The sequence below is a fragment of the Cladophialophora yegresii genome, assembly GCF_000585515.1.
Source record: "Cladophialophora yegresii CBS 114405 chromosome Unknown aczIN-supercont1.3, whole genome shotgun sequence".
NCBI classification, from domain to species: domain Eukaryota; kingdom Fungi; phylum Ascomycota; class Eurotiomycetes; order Chaetothyriales; family Herpotrichiellaceae; genus Cladophialophora; species Cladophialophora yegresii.
Window position 1 is genome coordinate 780,162 of NW_006913047.1, and position 21,338 is coordinate 801,499.

General features: G+C 54.8%; 6 protein-coding genes across 6 annotated transcripts; 2 read left to right on the forward strand and 4 right to left on the reverse strand.

Annotated features, from left to right (window-relative positions):
- Window positions 1–515: 515 nt before the first annotated feature.
- On the forward strand, window positions 516–2,449 carry A1O7_03991 (uncharacterized protein; the record flags this gene model as incomplete). The annotated part of the gene is made up of 4 exons (XM_007758007.1): window positions 516–627; window positions 678–1,936; window positions 2,018–2,090; window positions 2,226–2,449. 4 exons carry the CDS (start codon window positions 516–518, stop codon window positions 2,447–2,449), a joined length of 1,668 nt encoding a protein of 555 aa, XP_007756197.1.
- A 179-nt stretch (window positions 2,450–2,628) lies between these two features.
- Window positions 2,629–4,466, reverse strand: A1O7_03992 (uncharacterized protein; the record flags this gene model as incomplete). Its single annotated transcript, XM_007758008.1, has 3 exons — window positions 2,629–3,897; window positions 3,949–4,066; window positions 4,120–4,466. The coding sequence occupies 3 exons, from the start codon at window positions 4,464–4,466 to the stop codon at window positions 2,629–2,631; spliced, it is 1,734 nt and encodes a 577-aa protein (XP_007756198.1).
- Window positions 4,467–7,310: 2,844 nt separating this feature from the next.
- Window positions 7,311–8,732, reverse strand: A1O7_03993 (uncharacterized protein; the record flags this gene model as incomplete). Its single annotated transcript, XM_007758009.1, has 1 exon — window positions 7,311–8,732. The coding sequence occupies one exon, from the start codon at window positions 8,730–8,732 to the stop codon at window positions 7,311–7,313; it is 1,422 nt and encodes a 473-aa protein (XP_007756199.1).
- A 2,498-nt stretch (window positions 8,733–11,230) lies between these two features.
- On the reverse strand, window positions 11,231–12,937 carry A1O7_03994 (uncharacterized protein; the record flags this gene model as incomplete). The annotated part of the gene is made up of 3 exons (XM_007758010.1): window positions 11,231–11,492; window positions 11,562–12,679; window positions 12,731–12,937. The coding sequence occupies 3 exons, from the start codon at window positions 12,935–12,937 to the stop codon at window positions 11,231–11,233; spliced, it is 1,587 nt and encodes a 528-aa protein (XP_007756200.1).
- A 1,105-nt stretch (window positions 12,938–14,042) lies between these two features.
- On the forward strand, window positions 14,043–16,913 carry A1O7_03995 (uncharacterized protein; the record flags this gene model as incomplete). The annotated part of the gene is made up of 1 exon (XM_007758011.1): window positions 14,043–16,913. The coding sequence occupies one exon, from the start codon at window positions 14,043–14,045 to the stop codon at window positions 16,911–16,913; it is 2,871 nt and encodes a 956-aa protein (XP_007756201.1).
- A 2,000-nt stretch (window positions 16,914–18,913) lies between these two features.
- Window positions 18,914–21,277, reverse strand: A1O7_03996 (uncharacterized protein; the record flags this gene model as incomplete). Its single annotated transcript, XM_007758012.1, has 1 exon — window positions 18,914–21,277. One exon carries the CDS (start codon window positions 21,275–21,277, stop codon window positions 18,914–18,916), a length of 2,364 nt encoding a protein of 787 aa, XP_007756202.1.
- Window positions 21,278–21,338: the final 61 nt, after the last annotated feature.

A 21,338-nucleotide genomic window follows, 5' to 3' on the forward strand; every position in this document is an offset into this window, starting at 1 on the left:
CGCCACGACAGTATGCACGATGCCAGAGAACGGGACCTCTAACTCTGTGTTTCGAGCCGTCTCCTCCTTGGCGGATGGGGCAACTAATGCGGCCGCCGGCCTTCGAGCGGATATATGAAAGATGTCGGCGTGATACCGGTCTCAAACCCACCCGCCCGGAAAGCCAAGCCATTGCTGGACTGCGACCAATCTGCAGAGTCCGACCATTTGTTGATTCGCAATGATAACCGAGTCGAAAGGACATCTCCAGATATATGCCGGGGCCCCATATTCCATCTTCGTGGTGTGGGACTTTCCCTATACGCAGATCGACCTCTCGCAGGGAAAGGAGAATCGCCGAATGCCACGCAATTGTGGGATTCACCCATCTTATCACGACTGCAGATCCCTCTGTGGCTCTGCAAACATAAGAAGGTATTGGACTCTGGTATTTTGCACCATCGAGCCTGTGTACTTCCGTTTTCTTTCTCCCTACATTGATAGTGTGCATCCACACTCGAGTCGCGACACGCACGATGTTCGGATCTAAGGACTCCAGCCTCTGGGCTAACAGGAAATGCCTCTTCATTTGCTGCATCGTCTCAATCGCGAACACGCAGTATGGCTTCGACACAGCCGCTGTTGGAGGTGCGTTGCAGTCTCGAATTCCACTTGGGTCGAGACTCTTACATTTTAAGTAGGCCTCCAAGCAATGCCGGGATTCTTAAAAGTGTTCGGATACGAGGACCCTGAGAGCCCAATCGGGTACAGCATCGACCCGACGTTCCAACAACTCATCAGCTCGCTCCTCACCTTGGGTTCATTTCTGTCCTCTCTGTTAGCAGGCTCCTTTGGCGCGTTCTTTGGCCGCAAGCACGCCATTTGGCTGGCTTGCGTGTTGAACGCCGTCGCCGTTGCCCTCCAGATCGCCACGACGGCCAAGGGCGCCATCTACTTCGGCCGCCTCCTCCTGGGCATCGCCAACGGGTTTCTCGTGACGTTTTCCAACGTCTACACGTCCGAAGCCGCGCCGGCGCACCTCCGCGGCGTGATTGTCGCGCTGTTCGCCTACTGGGTCAACATCGGCTCCATCCTCGGTGGCACGGTCAACAACTTTACAAAGACACGGATGGACAAGTCGTGCTACCAGATCCCGCTGGGCTGTCTGTACATTGTGCCGGCCATCCTGGCCATCGGCCTGTTCTTCGTGCCCGAGAGTCCGCGGTTCTTGCTGCACAAAGGCAGAGACGCCGAGGCGAAGAGGTCGTTGATCCAACTCCGCGGCTCCGCACTGACGCCCGAGGAGCTGGAATACGAATGGGCCGAAATGGTACGCGGCATGGAAGAGGAGAAGAAGACGGCCAAGAGCGTCGGCTGGATCGACATGTTTAGAGGCATGTTTTTACTTGGCTCCCCCTTTTTGCGGCCACCTCCCACTGACTGTCAGAAAGGCACCGACCTCCGCCGCACGGTCCTCTGCTACTGCATGATCGCCTGCCAGTCCGCGTCGGGCATCTGGTTCCTGATCGCCTACCAGACGTACTTCCTGCAACAAGGCGGCGTGACCAAGCCCTTCGAGTACACCATCATGACCAGCTGCGTCGGCTTCATCGGCGTCAACGTCGGCATGTTCGCCATGCGTCATCTCGTGGGCCGTCGGGCCATCCTCATCATCGGCGCCACGGCCTGCGGCCTGTGCCAGCTTTTGCCGGCTGTCACCGCGAGCGCGGGCGTTTCGCCACGCGTGCAGGCGAATACGCTCACGGCCTTCATCGCGCTGTTCAAGTTCTTCTACAACGGCTGCGTGGGCGGTGCTTCGTACCCCGTGGCCACCGAGGTGGTCAGTACGCGCCTGAGAGCCTGGACCGTCGGCAGCGCCACGGCGATAGGGTACCTCCTGGCGTGGCTGGTGAGCTTCTGCTCGCCTTATTTCATCAATCCCGCGGAGTTAGGCTTGGTAAGTGGAATGAAGGAGTTTTTAAGTTCACTCCCCTGGCGGTGTGACGGTTCCTGTACTGACAGCCTTGTCCCCTTTTAGGGCGCCCAATACGGCTACATCTGGGCGGGCAGCAACTTCGCCTGCGTCGTCTTCTTTTACTTTTTCATGCCAGGTAAGTCGCGCACGGCACGGTCCGGTCTCTGGTTATTATTGTTGAGGAGGGCATAGTATTCCGTGCCTCGAGTATTAAGGACGACGTTCCGAGGAGACCACGTCACTCGAGCGGTATACTAATCTCTGTCTCTAGAAATGAAAGGCCGCTCCCTCGAAGAACTCGACGAAATGTTCCTGAATCGCGTGTCGGTGCGCAACTTCCGCAAATACGTCTGCCATTTGCGCGAGGACGTGGAGAACGACGTGCTGAAAGGCAAGTTCGGCGGTGAGGACGATGAGAAGGTCGTGGCGATGAGTCATGCGGAGGAGGTGGGTGTCGAGAGACGTCAGAGTCAGGATGCGAGCAAGCAGGCATAAGGGATAGGTTATAGAATGTAGGATGTACATGTGGATGTGCATTGAAGACAAGCACATGAACCTCCTCCACAACTCCCCAGACGTTGTGCCTGGCTAGGAACGGTGATTGTTGCGTTCTCCAGTACAGTGTGTTCCTTTACTAAAGTCACCAAGGCTGCGTTGACGCATGTGACTCGAATTCAGCAGTCCGCCCTCCCCCATGTCCTAGGAAAGGGGACCACCTCGCGCAAGTTACTCACGCCCGTCAAGTAGGCGACTAGGCGGTCGAATCCCAGCCCGTAGCCTCCATGCGGGCTGCTTCCAAACCGTCGGAGGTCGGCATACCACTTCAAGTTGCCCAGGCTTTCTCCGGGCCGAAGAAATGGATAGCCATTGCCATTGCCGTTGCCGTTACCATTCCCGTTACCATTGCTGCCTGGTGTCGTTTCCACGTGCTTCAGGAGCCCCTTCTCACGCATAGAACCGATAAGCTGCTCTAGCCGATGCTCTCTCAGGCTCCCACCGACGGTCTCGCAGTATCCGAATGGAAGGAGTAGGTCGAAGCACGCGACCGTTGCTCGATGAGCGTCCCCGTCTGTGTATTCTGCAGCTGCTATCGCCGAGGAGGGAAGCATATAAAATGGCTTGACAGCCTTGGGGTAATGCGTCACAAACACTGGCTGGCCGTCTGCAAGGTTGACCACTACCCATCGTTCATGCTCCAATTGTAATCCCTGTCCCCACCGAGGTCGATGGACGAACAGCTCTCCGTTGCTCGACTCATACGCTTTCTCGAGTGCGCTCATCGCTGATGTATAGTCCAGGACGTGCCAATTACCCAGTAACCTCTCCCATCGGACGGCTAGATCGACAAATTCTGCGTCGGTGGATCGATGCTTCTGATCGGCGTAGTATTCCAGGAGCTCCTGGCCCGTCTGGTGCGACTGGAGAGAACGCACCAGATGTTTCACGAGGTTTTCCACCCGCGCAATCAGCTCCTCGAATGATACGTGCCGATACTCGGCCTCGAGCATGTAAAACTCTGAAAGGTGTCGAGGTGTGTCGCTCTCTTCGGCACGGAATGTCGGCGAGAATGCGAAAACGGCTCCCTGCTCGGCGGCGTGCGCCTCGAGATGTAACTGTGACGAGACGGTCAAATATTTCGGCTCCCGGAAGTACATCTTCTGCTGCTCCTTGGACGCTGCCTCGCTTGTCCCAGGCGTTTGGCCATGACTCTGTGGGGAGATGGTGAAAGCTTCGCCGGCGCCTTCGCAGTCCGAGGAGGTGATGAGAGGCGGCAGCACTTGATAAACTGGGTTTTCGGCGTGGTGGGAGAAAAAGGAGCTGATGGAAGAGATCAGATGGCTTCGAGTCCGGTTGACCAGCGAATGAAACGCCGTGCGCATGCGTAGATGGGGCACGGTTCGCAGGAAATCCGTCGACATGGACTGTTTCTGGATGGGATTGTCCTACCGTTGCAGTAAGAACCAGATGGCAGAATTACAACGTTATAGACATACAGAGGTATTGCCTTCGCCTATTGTCTCGATATCTTCCACCCTCAGTTCGTGACTCTGCCCGGCTCCTTGAGATGGGATCCATTTTCCAATAAGCGCGACATATGCCCCATTGGTTATGCTGAACCCGCACGTCAGATGTCTCCCATGCTCTTTGAATCGCATCTCACATACTCCTTTGCTAGCTGTGGATCTGGAAACACGGCTTGGATGTTCGCCAGAGTCGAGCCATCGCCTATCCGAGCAAAAGCGACCTTCTTTTGTTTCCGGATGCTGCGGACAAGGCCCGTTACTCTGATAGGTTTGTCGAGCTGAACTTCATGGGTTCCTGCTATGAGTCTCTCATGAGGGACGGTTGGCGGCGGTGCTGTTGTGTCCGTTGCCTTCTGGTCATGAAGGCCTCGCACGCCCAACGAGGGGACGGGGATTCGAGTCTGGGGAAAGGACAACCTTAGGTGCGGAGGGTGAGGGAGTATATCGCCCGTGAAACGCAGCGGCGACTTCAGAGTACGCCATAGCATCACGCACACGGGTAAATAGCAGCATACACGGCGAGGATGTTCACCTGCGATACCAAAAAAGTTGGCGCGACCAGAGCAAAGCGACGCGACTAGGCGCGGCGCGGCGAAACTATTCTCCCGTGCCCCTTTTCTCTATGCTACAGTATCAGCGAGATGGCTGCCTATGCAAGAGTACACCAGCTACGAACGCATGGTGCCTAAGCCAAGAATGATGGTCTTCTTTTCCAGCCTCAGCGCGGGCATGCGGCCCATCCCCTGCGAACACTGAGTACATGTTTACGCCTTGAATAAATGTTGGAGACGAAAACCAATCTTCACGCTTGTGGCCGCAATTCTCGACATATATCGACCATCAGCTGAGATGGAGCAAATAGCCGACCGTGCCTGCGACTACAGAATTCCAGAAGCATCACGGTGGGAATGAACGCATGATGAGCTCGAGAGATGAACAGATCAAAGACCATGCCCTACAGACACCGCAGGAGGGTGGAGAAACAGATGATCACTTCTCCCCGTCTCATGCTTCCTGACGGGTGAAGTAGACAAAGATTGTTCGAATTGGACTCATCAAAGGAATGGCACAATCGGAACTATATCGGCCAAGGTACCGTACCGACCACAGTAAGCAGACCATAAAAACGTGGGCGTCGCCGACTCGATCTCTTTCAATGACCTGGGAAACGTTTTTCCTAGGCGGCTAAAATTCGCTTCCACCGTCCAAGGCTCGAGCTCCTCTCCTTGGCCCGTGGTGTTGCTGTGGCAGTCGTCTGCTGGAAAATCGTCGCTTCGGTTGCCGCCAGGGGAAGGCAATGGCCAGCGGGCCTAATACCCCCATACATACTCTAAAACCTTGATCAGGTCACACACCACGCAGGTGGCAGGACTCTTACTCAGATTCACGATGGAATCCCCGGTAATCCTCGTCCATCTGCCCACGTGGATGTACATGTCACACACTGGAGACCCGTTGCAGTCAGGCTCCGGGGGTGACGGCCGTGAAGATACGTCGGACGCGCAGGGAGATCTGGTTGCTCGTCGTGCGCATCAGCTGCGTGGAGAGGCGAGCGGCAGGGACGGGCCTGGGAAACGCCAAGGCGCCGTGGGCGACGATGAGGTTGAGCGTCCGTGGGAGTCCATCCTCGACGCGGGACTACGTGCCGGCTTGCAGCCAGAGGCCGGACAGCCGTATTGGCTGAGACGGCTAGGTTAGGTTGGGTCAGTATCCATCCGAGTCAGAGAGGGTCAAGGTCAACACACTGCTTCGTTCCCCTGCACGCTGATACCGATGGCAAGAACGAATGCGGCAAAGGCGACGGCGACGGCGACGGCCGAGGAGCGCAACTCGTCTTTGACGGACACTGTGTGCTTCAAGTTGAGCGGTCAAGAACCGGCGATAGTCTTCCAACTGGGGGGGAGGAAGACGCCTCCACTGCCGAGTAAGTGTGGTTTCCTGAGTGGCTGCCCTGTTCGTGCTCCTGATGGTGGTGATATGCAGCATGGATCCCCCACTCTCACGTCCATGGTCGTCTTTATATCCTTCGCCTCGCGGTCGAGATGAGGCTGCGGCACGAGATGATGCGCAGTACGCGCAGAGGCACAGGCACAGTGCCATGGCCGCGGCCACGCTGTTCGTCCGTCAGGAGCTCACTCGCTCTCTCTGTGTATCCAAAGAATTGCCGACCCAGAGGTTGGTGCTGGACTGCCCACACGCAAAGCTTACCAGGCTCTCGGTCCCGTGGGAGTCGAAGAGGACATTTGCACAGCTCTTGTCCGCCACGGTCCGGCTTTGGGTATATATCCCGGTGTGCATGCCCAGGAGCCACGCCGGGGGGAGAGGCATCGTCACATCACCTCTGACTCGTGCGATCACGAAGTTACCCGAGACATCGTCACGTCACCTCTGCCCCGTGTGATCACGAAGTTAAGTTACCCAATGCAGTAGGTGCAAAAGCGGTCTGCGCAGGTCTCTCACACGGACTAAGCTGCATGAAGCAAGCAACCTCGCCAATGGGGCCCCCAGTTACTGCATGTGGAAAGTGTTACTCATTCCACGGTTGGTGTCAGATCATTGTCCGAACGGAGAAATAGCTCAGGCTTCAGTCCTGTAGCACTGCACTGCACTGCGTATCTTGCACCCGCTGCTTGCGAGCCCCTCGTCCTGTCGAGTTGTGCTGTTTTGATGCAGTAACATGTTGTATTCGGAATCCTGCATCCAGGAATCATGGTGCGGAAGGCCGCGAAGAAGCAATACTGTGTACTGTAGTAGTAGTATGGCCCAATGTCGTGGAGGTAGTGGGCACTTCCAGTCCATCTCGAAGACGCCAACGGCTATGTCACCAAGTGCACAGTGATGGATGGGTCTTGACGAAACCAAAAATCTGAGCTGAGCCGCAATCAGAACATCGTAAAGTATCGCTACAGTACTGTGCTTCAACATTGCTCCTACATATGTTGATTGATAGAGTATGCTACCTCGTACACTAACTCATTCTTCTCTCCTACACTACTTGTGGACGTAGCCGTACCAATTGATCGCAGACATACAGTGCCATGCTGCGCTGGAGACACAGTTCATCTTGCCAGAGTCTAATGATTACCGCATGCCCTCCAACCCTCAATGCGCGACTCATCGCTAGCACAGAGACGAAGAAATATCGCTCTTCATAAGAGATCGTAACTCATGCACATAACTATGCATATGACCCCTCTGAAACAACCTACAGACCAGACCAGACCGTTGGCGCCGAATTTGATGCGATGAAACGCTTGACTTTTTTCATGAACTTGAACTGCCCGCAATGCAGATAACAACCACTCTTCTCAAAGCATGGCATGGCATATGGGCTACACCTTAGCGAACACACGATCCAGCTTGCTTAGTGCCCTCTTGTCTTCCCGGAACCCCAACTTCTCACTCGGGATATCTTGTGGGGGCGCGCCATTCTTTGTGCCCCCAGGACTCGTGCTCCCTTGTCGGTCCGCTTCTGCCTCTGACGCTGATGCTTTTTCGGCGGGAGGAATATTTGTGGTGATGTTGTGCACGAGCGCGTTGATGGTGGGGGCTTGGCTGGCGCTTACGCCTACTGCAGTCGTGTCAGAGGGCTGAGCCGTCGACGTGGTTTCTTCTGCTTTACTGCTAGGCACGCCGTTCGCTCGAGTGTCATTCCCGTTTCCATTCGCGGTCGCCGTCGCTGTCAGTCTGGGGTCGATCTGTAGTCCCGAACCAGCATTCTCGACTGGCTGTTCGGGCGCCGCTGGGGCCATGGGTGGTGCTGGCGCTGGACTCGGCTGATATGCGATAGGCGGCTGTGTTATGGAGTACGACGCGGGCGCTACCTGCCCCGCGCTCGACGGTGGCGGCGGAGGCACTGAACCTCGGGACTCGGAATTGCGCAAGGGCCGCTGGTCATAAGATGACGGAGGCGCATGGCTCATGTGCAGAGCGTGTGGGGAATGATAAGGAGGCGCGCCGTATGCCAGCGGAGGTAAGCCGGGGTGGTGGAGGGGATAGGGCTGAAGGTGGTACCCTGGGGGTGGTGTGTGCATCGGGCTGATGGGGTAGATGTACGCTGCCGGGTGAGGAATGTAGCCCGGTGGCAGGTACGCTGGTGGTGAGGCCGGGCCTGGTCGGTGATACCCCGGCGCTCCAGGACTCACCACATAGCCCGGCGCTCCGAGCATCGGGGAGCGGGTGACAGCAGGGACGGATGATTGATCGTTGATGGTCGATTCTGGATACATGCCTTTGGCCGGTGTGATGCTGGCCAGACTGGGATCAGTACTAGGTTGTCGCAAAACTTGGGCAGTTGGATGAGACCGCGAGTAGTAGCTGATCAGGTGGAGATGTTGGCCAGTCGAAGTCGTGATGCTGAAAGACTGCTTCATCAGCCCGTCAGGTTTGTACCGGTACCCGTCAGGACCCTCTTCCCCGTCGCCGTCCTGCGAAGTAGCTTCGTTCCCGCCTTCGGGGGTCTTTGCGCCGCGGTTTGCATTATTGGAATAGGAGTTTCCACCTCGTTTCCCCTCCATCTCCCGGTATGTCAAGAAACTGCCTGATACGCGGCTCGCGCTCCAGCTCTTGCCATCGGTCCACCTCCGCATCCCGGCTTCTCTTTCATCCCAGACAAATACTGATCCCGATCTGATCGACTGTCGCTCCTTCTCGGATAAACGTCGTTGGACTCGAGGCAGAATTCCCATTCTACAGGCTTCGAAGAGGATAATGGCGTCCGTCGGGGTACGGACCAGCCCGTTGTATGTCTCCATTGCTGCGCACAGGCGGCAGCAGGGCTGCACTTAAAGATCCGAGCGTGGATGCTGGAGTTAACGTTGCAGCGTTGATCGCGGCGGGCTGAATGCGAATTGTGGAAACACTTCAGCTCGCCGCGTACATTTATGGGTGACGGGCAACCTTCCTCGGTCGAATGCTAGGCGCGATCCTTCCTGCTAGGCCTGCTGTTTCGGCACCACTGCGCGAATGTGCGTGCTCGTTCTTAGGGTTTCTTCACAAGTTGCAGACTTCGAGAGACAGGTGAATGTGAGGGGTATGGGATTCGGCTGTCTAGACGGGAGCAAGTATTGAGAGAGAGGTAGCAAGGATGAGTCGCCAGTAAGAACCCAGTTCCACAGACGAGACGAGACGAGAGACAAGAAATGCCGGGAAATTCAAACAAGACTTTTGACAGAGGAGAGGAGCGGAATGGGGTCTGTGCCATGCGAATTAAGGCTTGTGGAAGGGAGTGTTACGACTTCGGCTCTGGGCGGACAAGCCTTTGGTTACTTTTGTACCGCCGATTTGAGAAACCTTAAGGAAGTAGTGGGAGGGACTCGCATCGACCTTGTGCCCGGCGGTGGACCCCATGGTGCTTCGTCTTGCCTATCCCAGCTGCCCGCTTCCTCTGCGGGTCAAGCTTGGGCACTAGGCTTATGCTTAACCCGGCGTCCGAGGCACTAGCTAAGGGCTGGCCAGTGGCCGCTAAATGATTGATCGCCTCCCTGCAAGCGAGCCAGGTGTGCTCCCGCAGCGTTTCCCCGAATCGATAACCATGAGAGTAACTCTAATCCCGCAGATTCGAGCGCCGTAGTTTCGAACTTCTACACAGTATTTGAAGAGACGATCGGCGGACGTGTACTGTACAGTGCATGCATCGGACGCCGGTCGCTCTACAAGTACGGAGTACAATGCAAAAGAATGCAGCTTGGTGTGTCCACTGCTGTGGCGAGCGTCTCTTGGTCCTCGGCGTCTGCCTAAAAGGAGGGAAATTGAACAAGCTTCTTGGGTCTTGGGATTTCTTGGGCGGCCTTGGTATCTCGGTGTGCGAGCCAATAATAAATGGCGTCCAATTTTCGTCCACAACCCGGAGCCGGTCCAAGTCAAGAACGGGAATTTCCATCATGGCATTAACGCCTTGGACATTTTTCTTAGTCAAACCATTTTTCCTTGGCGGATGGCACAGCCGGGACGGGCACCCACAGGAGTAGGTCGCAGTCTGCATTTATTCAGTCTTCATCTCTCGAGTGAAGAGGATCGATCAGCTTACTGTTGCCCCCACGAGTACAGGATGAATAAGAGCCTGGGAAAAGAGTTGTCTCCCTATTCTAAGATCTCACAGTCTGCACCTCGGCTACGAGAAACACCTCCTTATCTGGGCCCCAAGACCGACCCGTCAACCCGAATTCTCATCTGGCCACTCAGCCACGATTTTGGAACGGCCAGATCGCCTCTTGATAAGGACAAGAACTTGGCAAGAGGCTAGCAGGACGCCAAAGGTCTTGGTGTTCTTGGGCTTTTCTTGAGGTTTTTAGTTTCGACGACCCATGGGATGACCGCCTGTTCTGACTCGTTCATGGGTTTGCTGGGCGCCTCGGTGTTTGCGTAACCATGTGTCCCGGCGTCGCTGGCGGGTCTCCCTGGAATGCTTGGTCTCCAAGCCGATTCAAAGGGTCGGAATCCACCTTCTCTTGGACACAAGCTGATTTTCCTTATTCACCGTCGGGACGTCAGCTGCCCCGGCATAGAGTATGATTGCCGTAAACGCGTACTTCCCCTCTGAAGGCTCATTTGGCTCCGAGTCAGCTGGGAGCCTGCCCGCACCGAGGGCCTTAGCTTATGCTTAAGCGTCATCTTAAGCATGATTCAAGCCACCAAAGTCAAAATTGCCTGGACTCCAAGCCAAGAAGTGTTAGTCTGTCGTCGCACTTGGCGTGCTTTGCTGCCAGAGATCATCCAACCAGTGGTCAGCAGAGCCGAGCGAGGTTACGTTTGCACACTTCCCCCTCCAGACGCCCTGTCCTACTCGCACGGTTAGGCAGTGCCCTGCACCCTCGGTAGATGAGTGGGCCTCATTTCCGAACTATCGAGGCCGATATTCCGAGCTCACCGGTCCTAGTCCGCCTCGAAGTCTCTGGCAGTCGCTTTCTGTGGTGGTTGCACGTCCAGACTGGGTACGAAGAGACCAGTCGGACCCTAACGGGCAATGGTGGAGCGGGCCTGTCTGGGCGTGAACTCGCAACGTGCTCACCAGAGCTTCTTCAGTCCGAACACACAGTACTCTGTAGTCACTCGCGAACGAATGATGGTGAAACGGACTGTGTAACTCTCGAAGGCCACCTAGCTGACTACCATCTGGGCATTATGGCCTGTGCCGTCGCAGCGATCTGCAAGGCGAAAGGTAGCGATTTGTGAAATCAAAAAGGGCTCCCATGTAGAATATCTGATATCGTCCTTACTCCATTACTCGTCATATTTTCCCTGTGTCAGGGCCCTACCCCATTCTTCTCCTTACTCTCACGGTTGCTGTCAGGGGAGGGACCAGACTTGTCCCAATCCATTTACTGGGAGGCCGCTCGTTCAAATGCTCGAATTCATACTTGGTCAGCATATACGCTAGCAGTAACTTGAGCTCATTCGCCGCAAAGAATCGTCCGGGGCAGGCGTGCCTTCCGTGGCCGAAGGGGTGATAGGTAGGTGAGGTGCTGACGAAGGAGAGATTTGCTTTCTTGATGTAGTCATCCGAGTTGCTGTTGCTGCGTTGGTGGTTTGTGCTCGTGGCAGTGTGTCCAGGCGAGTCTTTCCCGTCGGGGCTGTTTCCAAACACGTTCGGTGCTGATTCGCGCTGGATCGAAAAGCGGAAGGGATCATACGTCGCTGCATCTGGGTAATGTTCTGGATCGTTATGCACGCCATTTGTGGGCACGGAGACATAGCTCCCGTATGGACAGAATGTGCCGTTTGGAGCCGTGACGCCCTCGGGTACCATGACCTTGCGAGAAAGTCCAGCTCCCAGGAAGGAACCTATGCGAGAGGATTCCCGCAGAGCCGAGTCGGTCTTGTACATCTTTGCGAGGCCCGATTTTGTCCACACGCCATTGTTGGCGGTGGCCACGGAGGAGGCTTCCTCACGCAGGACTTCAAGATACCTCTTGGAAGGGTCGGAAGCAACGAGGTCGAAGATGACATTTGTGATGCTGAATGTGGAGGTGTGAATGGCTGCGAAATTGACAGCCAGGAGTCTTTCAGCGATGATGTCTGGGTCGTGTTCATAAGGGCAAGGGCTATCCCTCGCTCGTCGGATTGACCATTGCAGGAAATCATTCGCCTCGGGATCGCCAATTTTCTTCTCTAGCTCGCCGTTCTGGCCGTCCAGCAGCCTCTGACGCCGCTCGATCTCGGGTCGTACGAGACGCGCGAAGCCTTTTGTGTGACGTCGATTTGGTCGTGCAATGATGAGAGAAGCAAGGGGCCGCAGGAAATCAGGGAACGGCCTTAGCAGAACGGAGGCGACGGGAACAGCAGAGGCGAATCCAATGCCATGTTCCAAAAGGGCCTTGTCCCGACATAGCGGCAAGCCCACGAACACGCGGTTGCTTGTCCGGGCAATGATGAGCTTCATCGTCTCGAATGGGCATATTTCCTTCCACTGGGTTGTGTCAGTGCCCCAGATGTCGTCGAATGCCGTCGCTAGCTCATCCATGATGTCTGTGGTGAGCGTACCCAGTTGGCGCGTAAGGTCACTCCTGATGGTCTCATGGTGCAGGGGCTTATTCACCACGAACGGGTGGACGAAGGTATAGTCTGTTTGAAGAATGTCCTTGTGGTCCACGGCGAGGACGGTGTCGGGCTGATTGATGATCCATGTTATTAGCGAGGCCGGGAGGATGATTTCGTCGCCGTTGACTTTGGCTATAATGCATGACTGGTCTTTCTTTGAATACTGCGACAGGTCAGCGAAGATACATGTGGAATACCTGAGAAGCGGACCCACCTGCTGGTAGGCTTGGTGAATTGCCTCTTTGTAATTGACTGTTGAGCGTATTCTGGCTCGCAGTGTCGAGAGCCACTCGCCTTCTCTGGTGTTGAGCCACGGCAGGTCTGGAAGATTCGGGTTTCGCCGCCGACGGTAGAACGCAAGACCAAGTACAACGATTAAGATGCTGGCCAGGACGTAGGGCCGAAGAAGGTATGCAATCATGGCTGAAGACAGGTGTGATTTAAGGAAAGGGCTGACAGTCGGATTTGTAGGGCGGATCGCTCTTCTTTATGCTGTACGCTTGGTGAACTATTGTAAGTGGTATGCAGCGGTACGGCCAGCACCCGCGAGTCGCATCGGCAATGGTGCGATTGGTGTCGAGAACGAGCTGATAGGAGGGCCAATAATGAAATCACGCGCAGCAGGCAGTGTTCAGGTGTTGGCAGATCGGTTGGAGGGCATGTCAGCAATGCAGCAAGTGCTGATGGCTTTATTTGTGTCAGTAGGACGATCTGTCACTACGAATGGAGGTAGGCGCAACGCATTCCACCCGAACGATGCAATTCATGAGCCGTGGTGGCTGCCAGTAAAGGAGCGTAGTATCGAACCACAGTCGGCATTGCCATCAGCCGCATTCGATCTGGAACAAAAGGAATTCGAGGCATCCGGGCATCTCGCTTCGGCCTTCGTCTTCTAGGCTCGACTTGCCCTTGCTGCCCGTCTATTCACTTGTCTTTTCGCTTGGGATTGCTTGTCCGAGGCTTGATGCAGGTCTTGTGGAGATGATTGGGGTGATGAGCAGTCACAGATCGTGTTTCCAAACAGGAGGCGAAGGGTCGAAATGCCGGGTGAAGCCAGCGAGCGATTAAACCGTGTCAAGGAACGGGGGTTTCCTGCGCATGAAACGCGTGAGCATCATCCGTGAGGCGTGTCTCAGAAGCTCCAGTGGAAAATTGGGGATAAACTCCCTTTCGGGGCGCAGCCTAGCCGGCGCGCCTATGAAGCAGATCATAGCCAGACCCATAAGCACTCGCAGGCTCTCGTAAACTAAACCGCTCCTAGAAGCACCTCAGAAGCACTCCAGAAGCCCCTAAGGGCCACCTGAAGTCATCACGCACCTGCCACCCATTGGGCCTTGCAGCCACAGCAGCCACCACAGCCACAGACACGTCAACCCAAGCACCACGCAACGCGACTTCCCCGCGCCCACACAAACAAGTGCAATGATTCTCTTCGAGTGTATAGTGCAACGACTTCCGCCAACAGTGACGACTCTGCCGAGATCTCCTTGTCATGCGCCGTGAAGCCGGATACCACCGTGCCGCCAATGGCAGACCCACGACTGAATCGCATCGAAGGGACCTTGACATCCCTGCTCGAGAGTCTTATTCCACCTGGCGCCGACCAAGATGACACTGATGTCGAGTTCCGCATTGACAGCGCTATCCAAAATGCAAAAGAGGTCGTGCTGAGTGCAGACGGTAGACTGCCTCCGGACACAAACCAGGCCCAAGATCTGATCAAACGGAAGCTGTTGCGCGAAAATGCATCTCCAGAGAAGGCCGCTCGATTCAGTAACCTCTACTCGAGGCTGCTCGCCATCCCCGTCCTCAACCAGAAATGGGCTATTCTCTATCTGCTGTACAAATTGTCCGACAACGCTCACGCCGAACCGTCTCCTCGAAATCCACTGGCAGACTCCAACCAGCTCGCAAACATTCCACACCGTCATACCTTATCTCCGGAAAAGCCGTTTGTGGCAGATGAGGACGAAGAGGAGCACGAGCACGAGCATGACGGAGCCGATGTACTGCCACCACAACCATCGTTGCGCAGAGGTCGTGCTTTCTCAGCAAAAGTGAATCAGCCCGAAGAGGAGGTTGGGGTGGCTGTAGAAGAGGAGGGCAGCCAACAACCGCAGGAGGCGGACCAGCAACAGCAACAATCACAGCCACAACAAGCGGCTCAAGCCACGCTGAAAGCACGAGTAGTGTCTCCCTCCGAGTTGGATCTGCTCCGAGATTTGCCCTTTAATCTTCAAGGTGTTTCCTCTGCTCATCTCGACTTTATCGACACGACATGCCTGAAACTGCCCGCTAGTCTGCCGATTCCCATCCTGTCTCTGCTCCATGCACTCGCTGAACCTTGTCTGCTGTATCGAGGGTTGGCGGAATACGCCGCTGGTCAAGATGGAGGCCTGATTGATCAAAGTCTCCGTTCAGCCATCAACAATGAACTTCGCTCCTATTTAAGTCTCGTGGCATCGCTCGAAACCGAAATCCGACAAGCCCTGGCGACTGTGCAGAAAACCCAGGATCAGCAGTCCGTGCGCTTGACGGTTGTGACTTTGAAGAGGTGTCTGATATGGACCAGGGATGCGACTATGGGTCTGCGCCTCATGAAATTGATCGTTGAAGACTCAAAGCAGAAGCGAGGCGGCCAATTGTTATCTCTCATCCACAGTCTATCCTCGTCCCACGGTGATCCCTTCGTCGCCTCATTCGCCGAGAAGATTCTGGCACAGGTGGCTCGCCCTTTTTACGAGATGCTCAAGCATTGGATCTACGACGGAGAATTAATTGATCCTTACCATGAATTTTTCATAACAGAACCGGATCCGAACTCTCAGCCGGCCATCGATCATAGGCACGTGGCTACCTCAGTTTGGGAGGAGAAGTACAAGCTCGACACGGCCATGGTGCCCTCCATCATATCTTCCGAGTTTGCCAGGAAAGTTTTCCTCATTGGCAAATCCCTCAATTTCATCCGCAACAACTGTGGAGACTCTGACTGGGTTATACAATACTCGAAGTCGAACTCGAGGTCTTTGGACTATGGGAACACCTCCAACCTCTCTCAGTCTATCGACGTCGCCTACCGCACAACCATGTCCCGACTGACTAATCTGATGTCGACCAAGTTCGGCCTGTTTACCCACCTGACAGCGATAAAGAAGTATATGCTGCTGGCGCAGGGCGACTTCTTTGATCTACTCATCGAGTCACTAGCTCAACACCTGGATCGGCCGGTGAACTCGATGTACAGACACAACCTCACCTCCCAGCTCGAACACGCCATTCGACACTCGAATGCACAATATGACGACGCCGAAGTCCTGCGCCGGCTGGATGCGCGTATGCTTGAGCTTTCTAGCGGCGAGATTGGATGGGACTGCTTCACTTTAGAGTACAAGATCAGCGCCCCTTGCGACGTTGTCATCACCCAGTGGGCCAACACACAGTACCTCAAAATCTTCAACTTGCTGTGGAGAATCAAAAGGGTCGAATACTCTCTCGCCTCAACTTGCAAGCGCAGTATGACTGGGGGTCGAGGAGTGCTGGCTGCCGTCAGCGACAAATTAGGCAATGACTGGAAGCGGTCAAGATGCGTCGTGGCAGAGATGGTCCATTTTGTCAACCAGCTGCAGTATTATCTGCTCTTTGAGGTCATCGAGGCTAGCTGGAAGAAGCTCGAGGACGCTCTGCAGAAGCCTGAAGCCACGCTGGATGATTTGATCGAAGCTCACACGACTTATCTCAATAACATTACCAAAAAGGGTCTCATTGGCCAACAACGGCATCCGGTTACTGGCCATCAAGAAGACAGCCTGATTGTGCAGGTACATCACATCTTGAAATGCATGCTCGCTTACCGCGAAGTCATCGATTCACTTTACTCGTACAGCGTGGCCGAGTATACGAGACGGCAGCAATTCAGTGCCAAGATAGAGCGACGGACCGCCCAAGGCAAATGGGGTATCACGGAGAAGGACGTTCTCGGTGACTCGAGAGCTAGCACACCAACTGCTGGAGCACTTCTCAAAGGTGCACAGTTACTCGCGGAAGAAAATGAACCCTCTCTTGCGCCGACGAACGTGAACCTGAGCGCAACAGACGACGAAACTCATCTCGGCCTCCTGAGGTCGAGGCAACTGAATTTATCTGCTGACTTCAAATCACGAGTGAGTATGTTATTGTATGACTTGGCTCATCAGCCAGACGTGGATCTACGATTCTTGGGAGTGGTGATGAATTTCAACGAGGTGTACCAGCCGATCAACCTTCGACGGCAGCACGCGAGACGTGCCCGTGAGAAGCGCGAAATAGAACGCAAGGCTCGAGAGGCCACCGTATCATCTGAGGGGCCCAGCAATGTATCTATGGAGAAGGACCTGAATAGCTCGAGTGTCAAGACTTGAGGCAGCCAGCGATCGACCAGTCGCGATGGATATTTGAGTAAGCTGCCGGATCGGTGGTCGTCCTTGTCTTGAACAACTATGCACCCACAGTTCCCGTACGACCTGGGGTTAGTTGCATGCCTCTGGAATCGATCGGCCACTGAATCGCTCTTCGAGACAAGCTCCACCCGGACCCCTCTCGACAAAACTTCGTTCGACACTGATCAGAACACATCGGCAGGCTTTAGAGCCCGCATCGAACTCGAGGCAAGAAACACCTCCCACGTTTTGTAGCAGCACTACCAGCAGCCTCCACCGACTCCGCTACAATGGCGGTGACGAGGACAGTGCAGGAAACGTATCTTCCTCCATCTCACTGCTCGGCTATCTGGGTTTAGTCCCCTCGCCTCTTTGAGCCCAGCTCACCCATTTCACAAAGCAGACGCACCGCACGAAAGAGAATCATAAGCCGACATGAAAAGTACCGCTTCCCATCTCCAAGTGCTAGATACGGTATTGTCTTCCCCGTCCATCGGGACAAACGCCGAGCACGACAAGTCCTCGTCGTCGAGATGGCTATGGTGATCGGCATCGGCGGCATCATGATCGCTGACAATGTCCGAGTCCGAGTCCTTGTACGTGGCTCTGTTCCTGTTCCGTCGCAGGCAGGTACTGCTAGCTCGGTTAGGACGTGTGATGTCTAACGCCCAAGACCGAGACAGTACATGCCGTTCACTAAGACTGCTATGTAGCGAGCGTGCAGTATGTGGCATGTGGCATGTGGCAGGTGGAATGGTGTGGCGCATTGCGGTACAGGGACTTCTAGAGGCTACAGGTTCCTGAGTCGCGGATTTCACCGAGAATCAACCCGACTCGACGTCTAGCGCGTTCCAGAGCGAGGGTATCGAAATTGGCGAAGTATATTCGGTTCAGGAACCACGAGATCAATTCGGTCGGGCTGGTGTTGCGTTATGCTGCGGACCTAACTGGGATTGGGAGGGAAAGGCAGCCTAGGGCAGGAAGGGGAAGCAGAGAGAGGAGAGGTGAAGCAGAGACTTGGGAGGAGCTGCGGGACGTGGCGATCTTGGGCCGCCACCATGTGGTAGCTCCGTGACGGAAGTGATGTGAGAGACCTAACTAATTACACTGATGGGGAACATGATAACGGTCTCGGTCTCGGTCTACTAGGGGGTGAAAGTCTCCTTAGTATACCTTCCAGCTCTCTCAGGGACACGAAACCCAAAAATCAGACAGACCAGGCACACATGGTACGCGTTGCTTGGTCAAGGGATACTGTGGCACAGAGAATCGCAGTCTTCCGTAACGTTACAAGTTCTTTCCGTACCTGCGCGCCATGATACGAGTACATCAAGTAGGAATCACCGTCATTGGCTCGAGTATACATACACAGAACAGGCGCCTGTCCTGAGGACATCGTCACCACGCTTGTCCAGGTCGTCCGTAGCAAACAAGTTCGTTCGCTAAACTCATTTAGTGCCAGAACATTGAAACTAGTCAGTTCGTGTGTCCTGGGATTCGCGATGGTTCCTTCAGTCGCCATTACTACCGCATGAGAAGACGGACGATGCAGGATTAGAGTTCAGATGGGATCGTCTTACGCCCTAATCAGTTGGATTTAAATGTCGAAGAACAGGACTCGAGACCGAGCGTGCCAGTGTAACCGCCGTACATTCCGTTCCCTCGCAGTTCGCTCCCCATGGCTTTTGCAATTGGAAAACATTTCGAAGTTGCAAGTCGTGGTAGAACCATACGTCGCAGGTCTGGTATCATGGATTCGAGGCCTGCGCGTACGCATATCTCTCATGGCTGTGCTTAACTTATCAAACCCCTCATGATCGCGAGAATGGTAATCAAGTCGGACTGAACAGGTAGTGGCGAGGTTCAGTTTTCTGATTAGGCCGTCTCCACACTGGCTCATGGAGTGAGGCGCTGAAGTCCGACCAGAACATGATAAGAGGAGGGAAGATGAAAGGGCAGAGGGCAGCATTAGCATGTCTAGTTCAATCCTCGCCCAGGTCGTTCTTCCATCTCACGGCGTCCTCGTAACTTGTGTCCTCTGGTATAGGGGAGACAGTAGAACCAGAGTCATCTGAGGGCGTGACAGGACCGGGCGAGGAGACCCATTTCGGTGCCAGGGAGGACGACGCTGAAAGCAATGGCGCCGTGCCCGTGCGCGGATTGGTCCCATCCTGCGTTGATACGCGTATCGCTCGACTCAGACTCAGCCGCGGTCGAGGCCTGCCTGAGATCCTTGTCTCCGAGGGGTCGTTATTGCGAACGTCGGTGGTCTCGTCGAGGATGCCTGCCTGTGTCGCTGGTGAGTAGCCGAATTCAGGAGGAGATTCTGTTAGAGGGGATGCTAGGGAAGACATTCGAGATGTCATGGTCATGGTCCTTCCAGGAGCGGCAGGGGAGTGGAGGATGGGATGTTGCGAGGTTGACGAAAAGGTTGAATTTGCGAGCGTAAACACACTGTTTGCAGAAGACTGGCTCTCATCTGCATGGCTGGGTCTCGGATGTGTCGGTGGAGACATCCAGGAGCGCAGGGCCCGCCAGCGCGACGTCGGGAATTGGTTGATTGGTGAGGTCGTGGAAGGAGAAGTGATCAGGTTCTTCTCGGGCTCGCAAAGGATCGGTGATGGCCCTGCGTCTATATTGCCGACGCCATGGATCACACGTCCACGTCGTCGACTGACTAAGCTGCGGATCTCGCATTCCTTTAGCTCTGGGGTCACGGCGCCGGGACCCACGTCTCGTTTCATAGCCTCAACAAGAGTGAAACTTGACCGGTAGATCCCGCCAGTTGAATTGAGACGAGACTCATGGTCCTGGGAATTGTGTAGATGTGTATATAACCACAGCGCATAAGTCCCGACTGACCATATCGCAAGTAGTAGGGAGGTAATAAACAAGAAGAGGAACGAGAAGCCCCAGTTGTGCCACTTAGAATAGCGACAAGTGGCATTGTCGAGGACGTAGGAGAAAGTATAAGTTTCATCATCGTAAACCCAGAAGGTGTTGTCTGTGAGTTGTGTTACCGAGGAGAGCGAACTCGGAGCTGGCGGTGAGGACATTGAGAAGGTATTGAGGTACGTCGACAATGTGGAGAGTGCGGTTGGCGAGTACGAAGTGGTGACATTCAGCGCTGGGGGAGCAAGCTTGTGGGTCGTCCCATTGAAAGTAATCGTGCTTTCAGTATGAATCTTCCCTTGAAGCCCATAGGTGCTCACGTATTGCACAATATGCCAAAACGTTGTGCAGTTGGCCGGGACATACTCCCAAGGCACCTCCCCAGTGCCGTCTGCATTTCCGTCCTCGTTCTCATCAGCAGCGGCACGTCGGCTAGGAGGGTATTCCGCGGTCAGATACTCTTTATTATAGTACTTTCCACTGTCGTCGTCGTCGTCGTCGTCGTCGTGGAAGCCGTCTTGAACACAGATATCTCCCGTAGTAACGAATAACGGTCCAGGATGGCCAATTCGCTGAGCATCATTGACTGCGAACTGAACCACTTGAAAATTAGACCACAAGACTGACTCATTTTCGAGGTTTGGCATCACCGCATTGATATTGCTGCTGTAACCCGACATGGCAGTGACCAGGGAGGAAAAGCCGAGAACGAACAGCGAGCTCGAGATGATCCAAACCATGATCAACCTCGCGCGCCAGCCCCGGTTCGTCAATAGATCTCCAGCTAGTCGAACTGTCCTGACCAACGTCGGAGGTACAAACGCTAGAGACTCAAAAGTATTGTAGGACACAGGTGCTTTCAACATGGCCAGGGCCAAGTATTGCGAGGAGACTTTAAATGTGACGAAGGCCAGCAAAGCCTGTCCTCCGCGTCCGACAGCCATGTCCCAAACAATATCGATAAACTTTGCCGTCGAGAAAGCCATTTTGCCCCATGAGACCGTGATGTAGAAGAAGCCGGCAGGATCCCAAACGCCCAAGGTGGGTTTGTCCAGAGGCGTAAACTCGCCATTGAAATTGCAATGTGTGAAAGAATTCGACACCCAATGCTCTGCTTCGAAAGCATACCACTGCGGGACTTTGACGACGAGGGCTAGGGCAACGACCGGAAGGGAGAAAGCGAGGAATACGATGGCATGTCTGAAGGCGGTAAGAGCAGTCGGTTGGCTTCGGCGTGACCGTTGATATCCATTATAATTCGTGGTACAGTTCTCGCTGGCCCCCGTACTGGGCAACCCTGTGTCGGAGCGGCCCTGCTCGTTGTGCTTAGCACTGGGTTGATTCTTCAGTACTCTCCATCTCCTCACGTTGTTCCACGACCTTGGAGCAGAGTGTTGTGCTCCGTCCAAGATCTCTGGGGCGCCATTCACATGAGTCTCGGTTGCCGCAAACATGCTATTCTTTCGTATCGCTTGTGGCTTGTCGTCGCCAGGCAAATGTGAAACGCCCATTCCA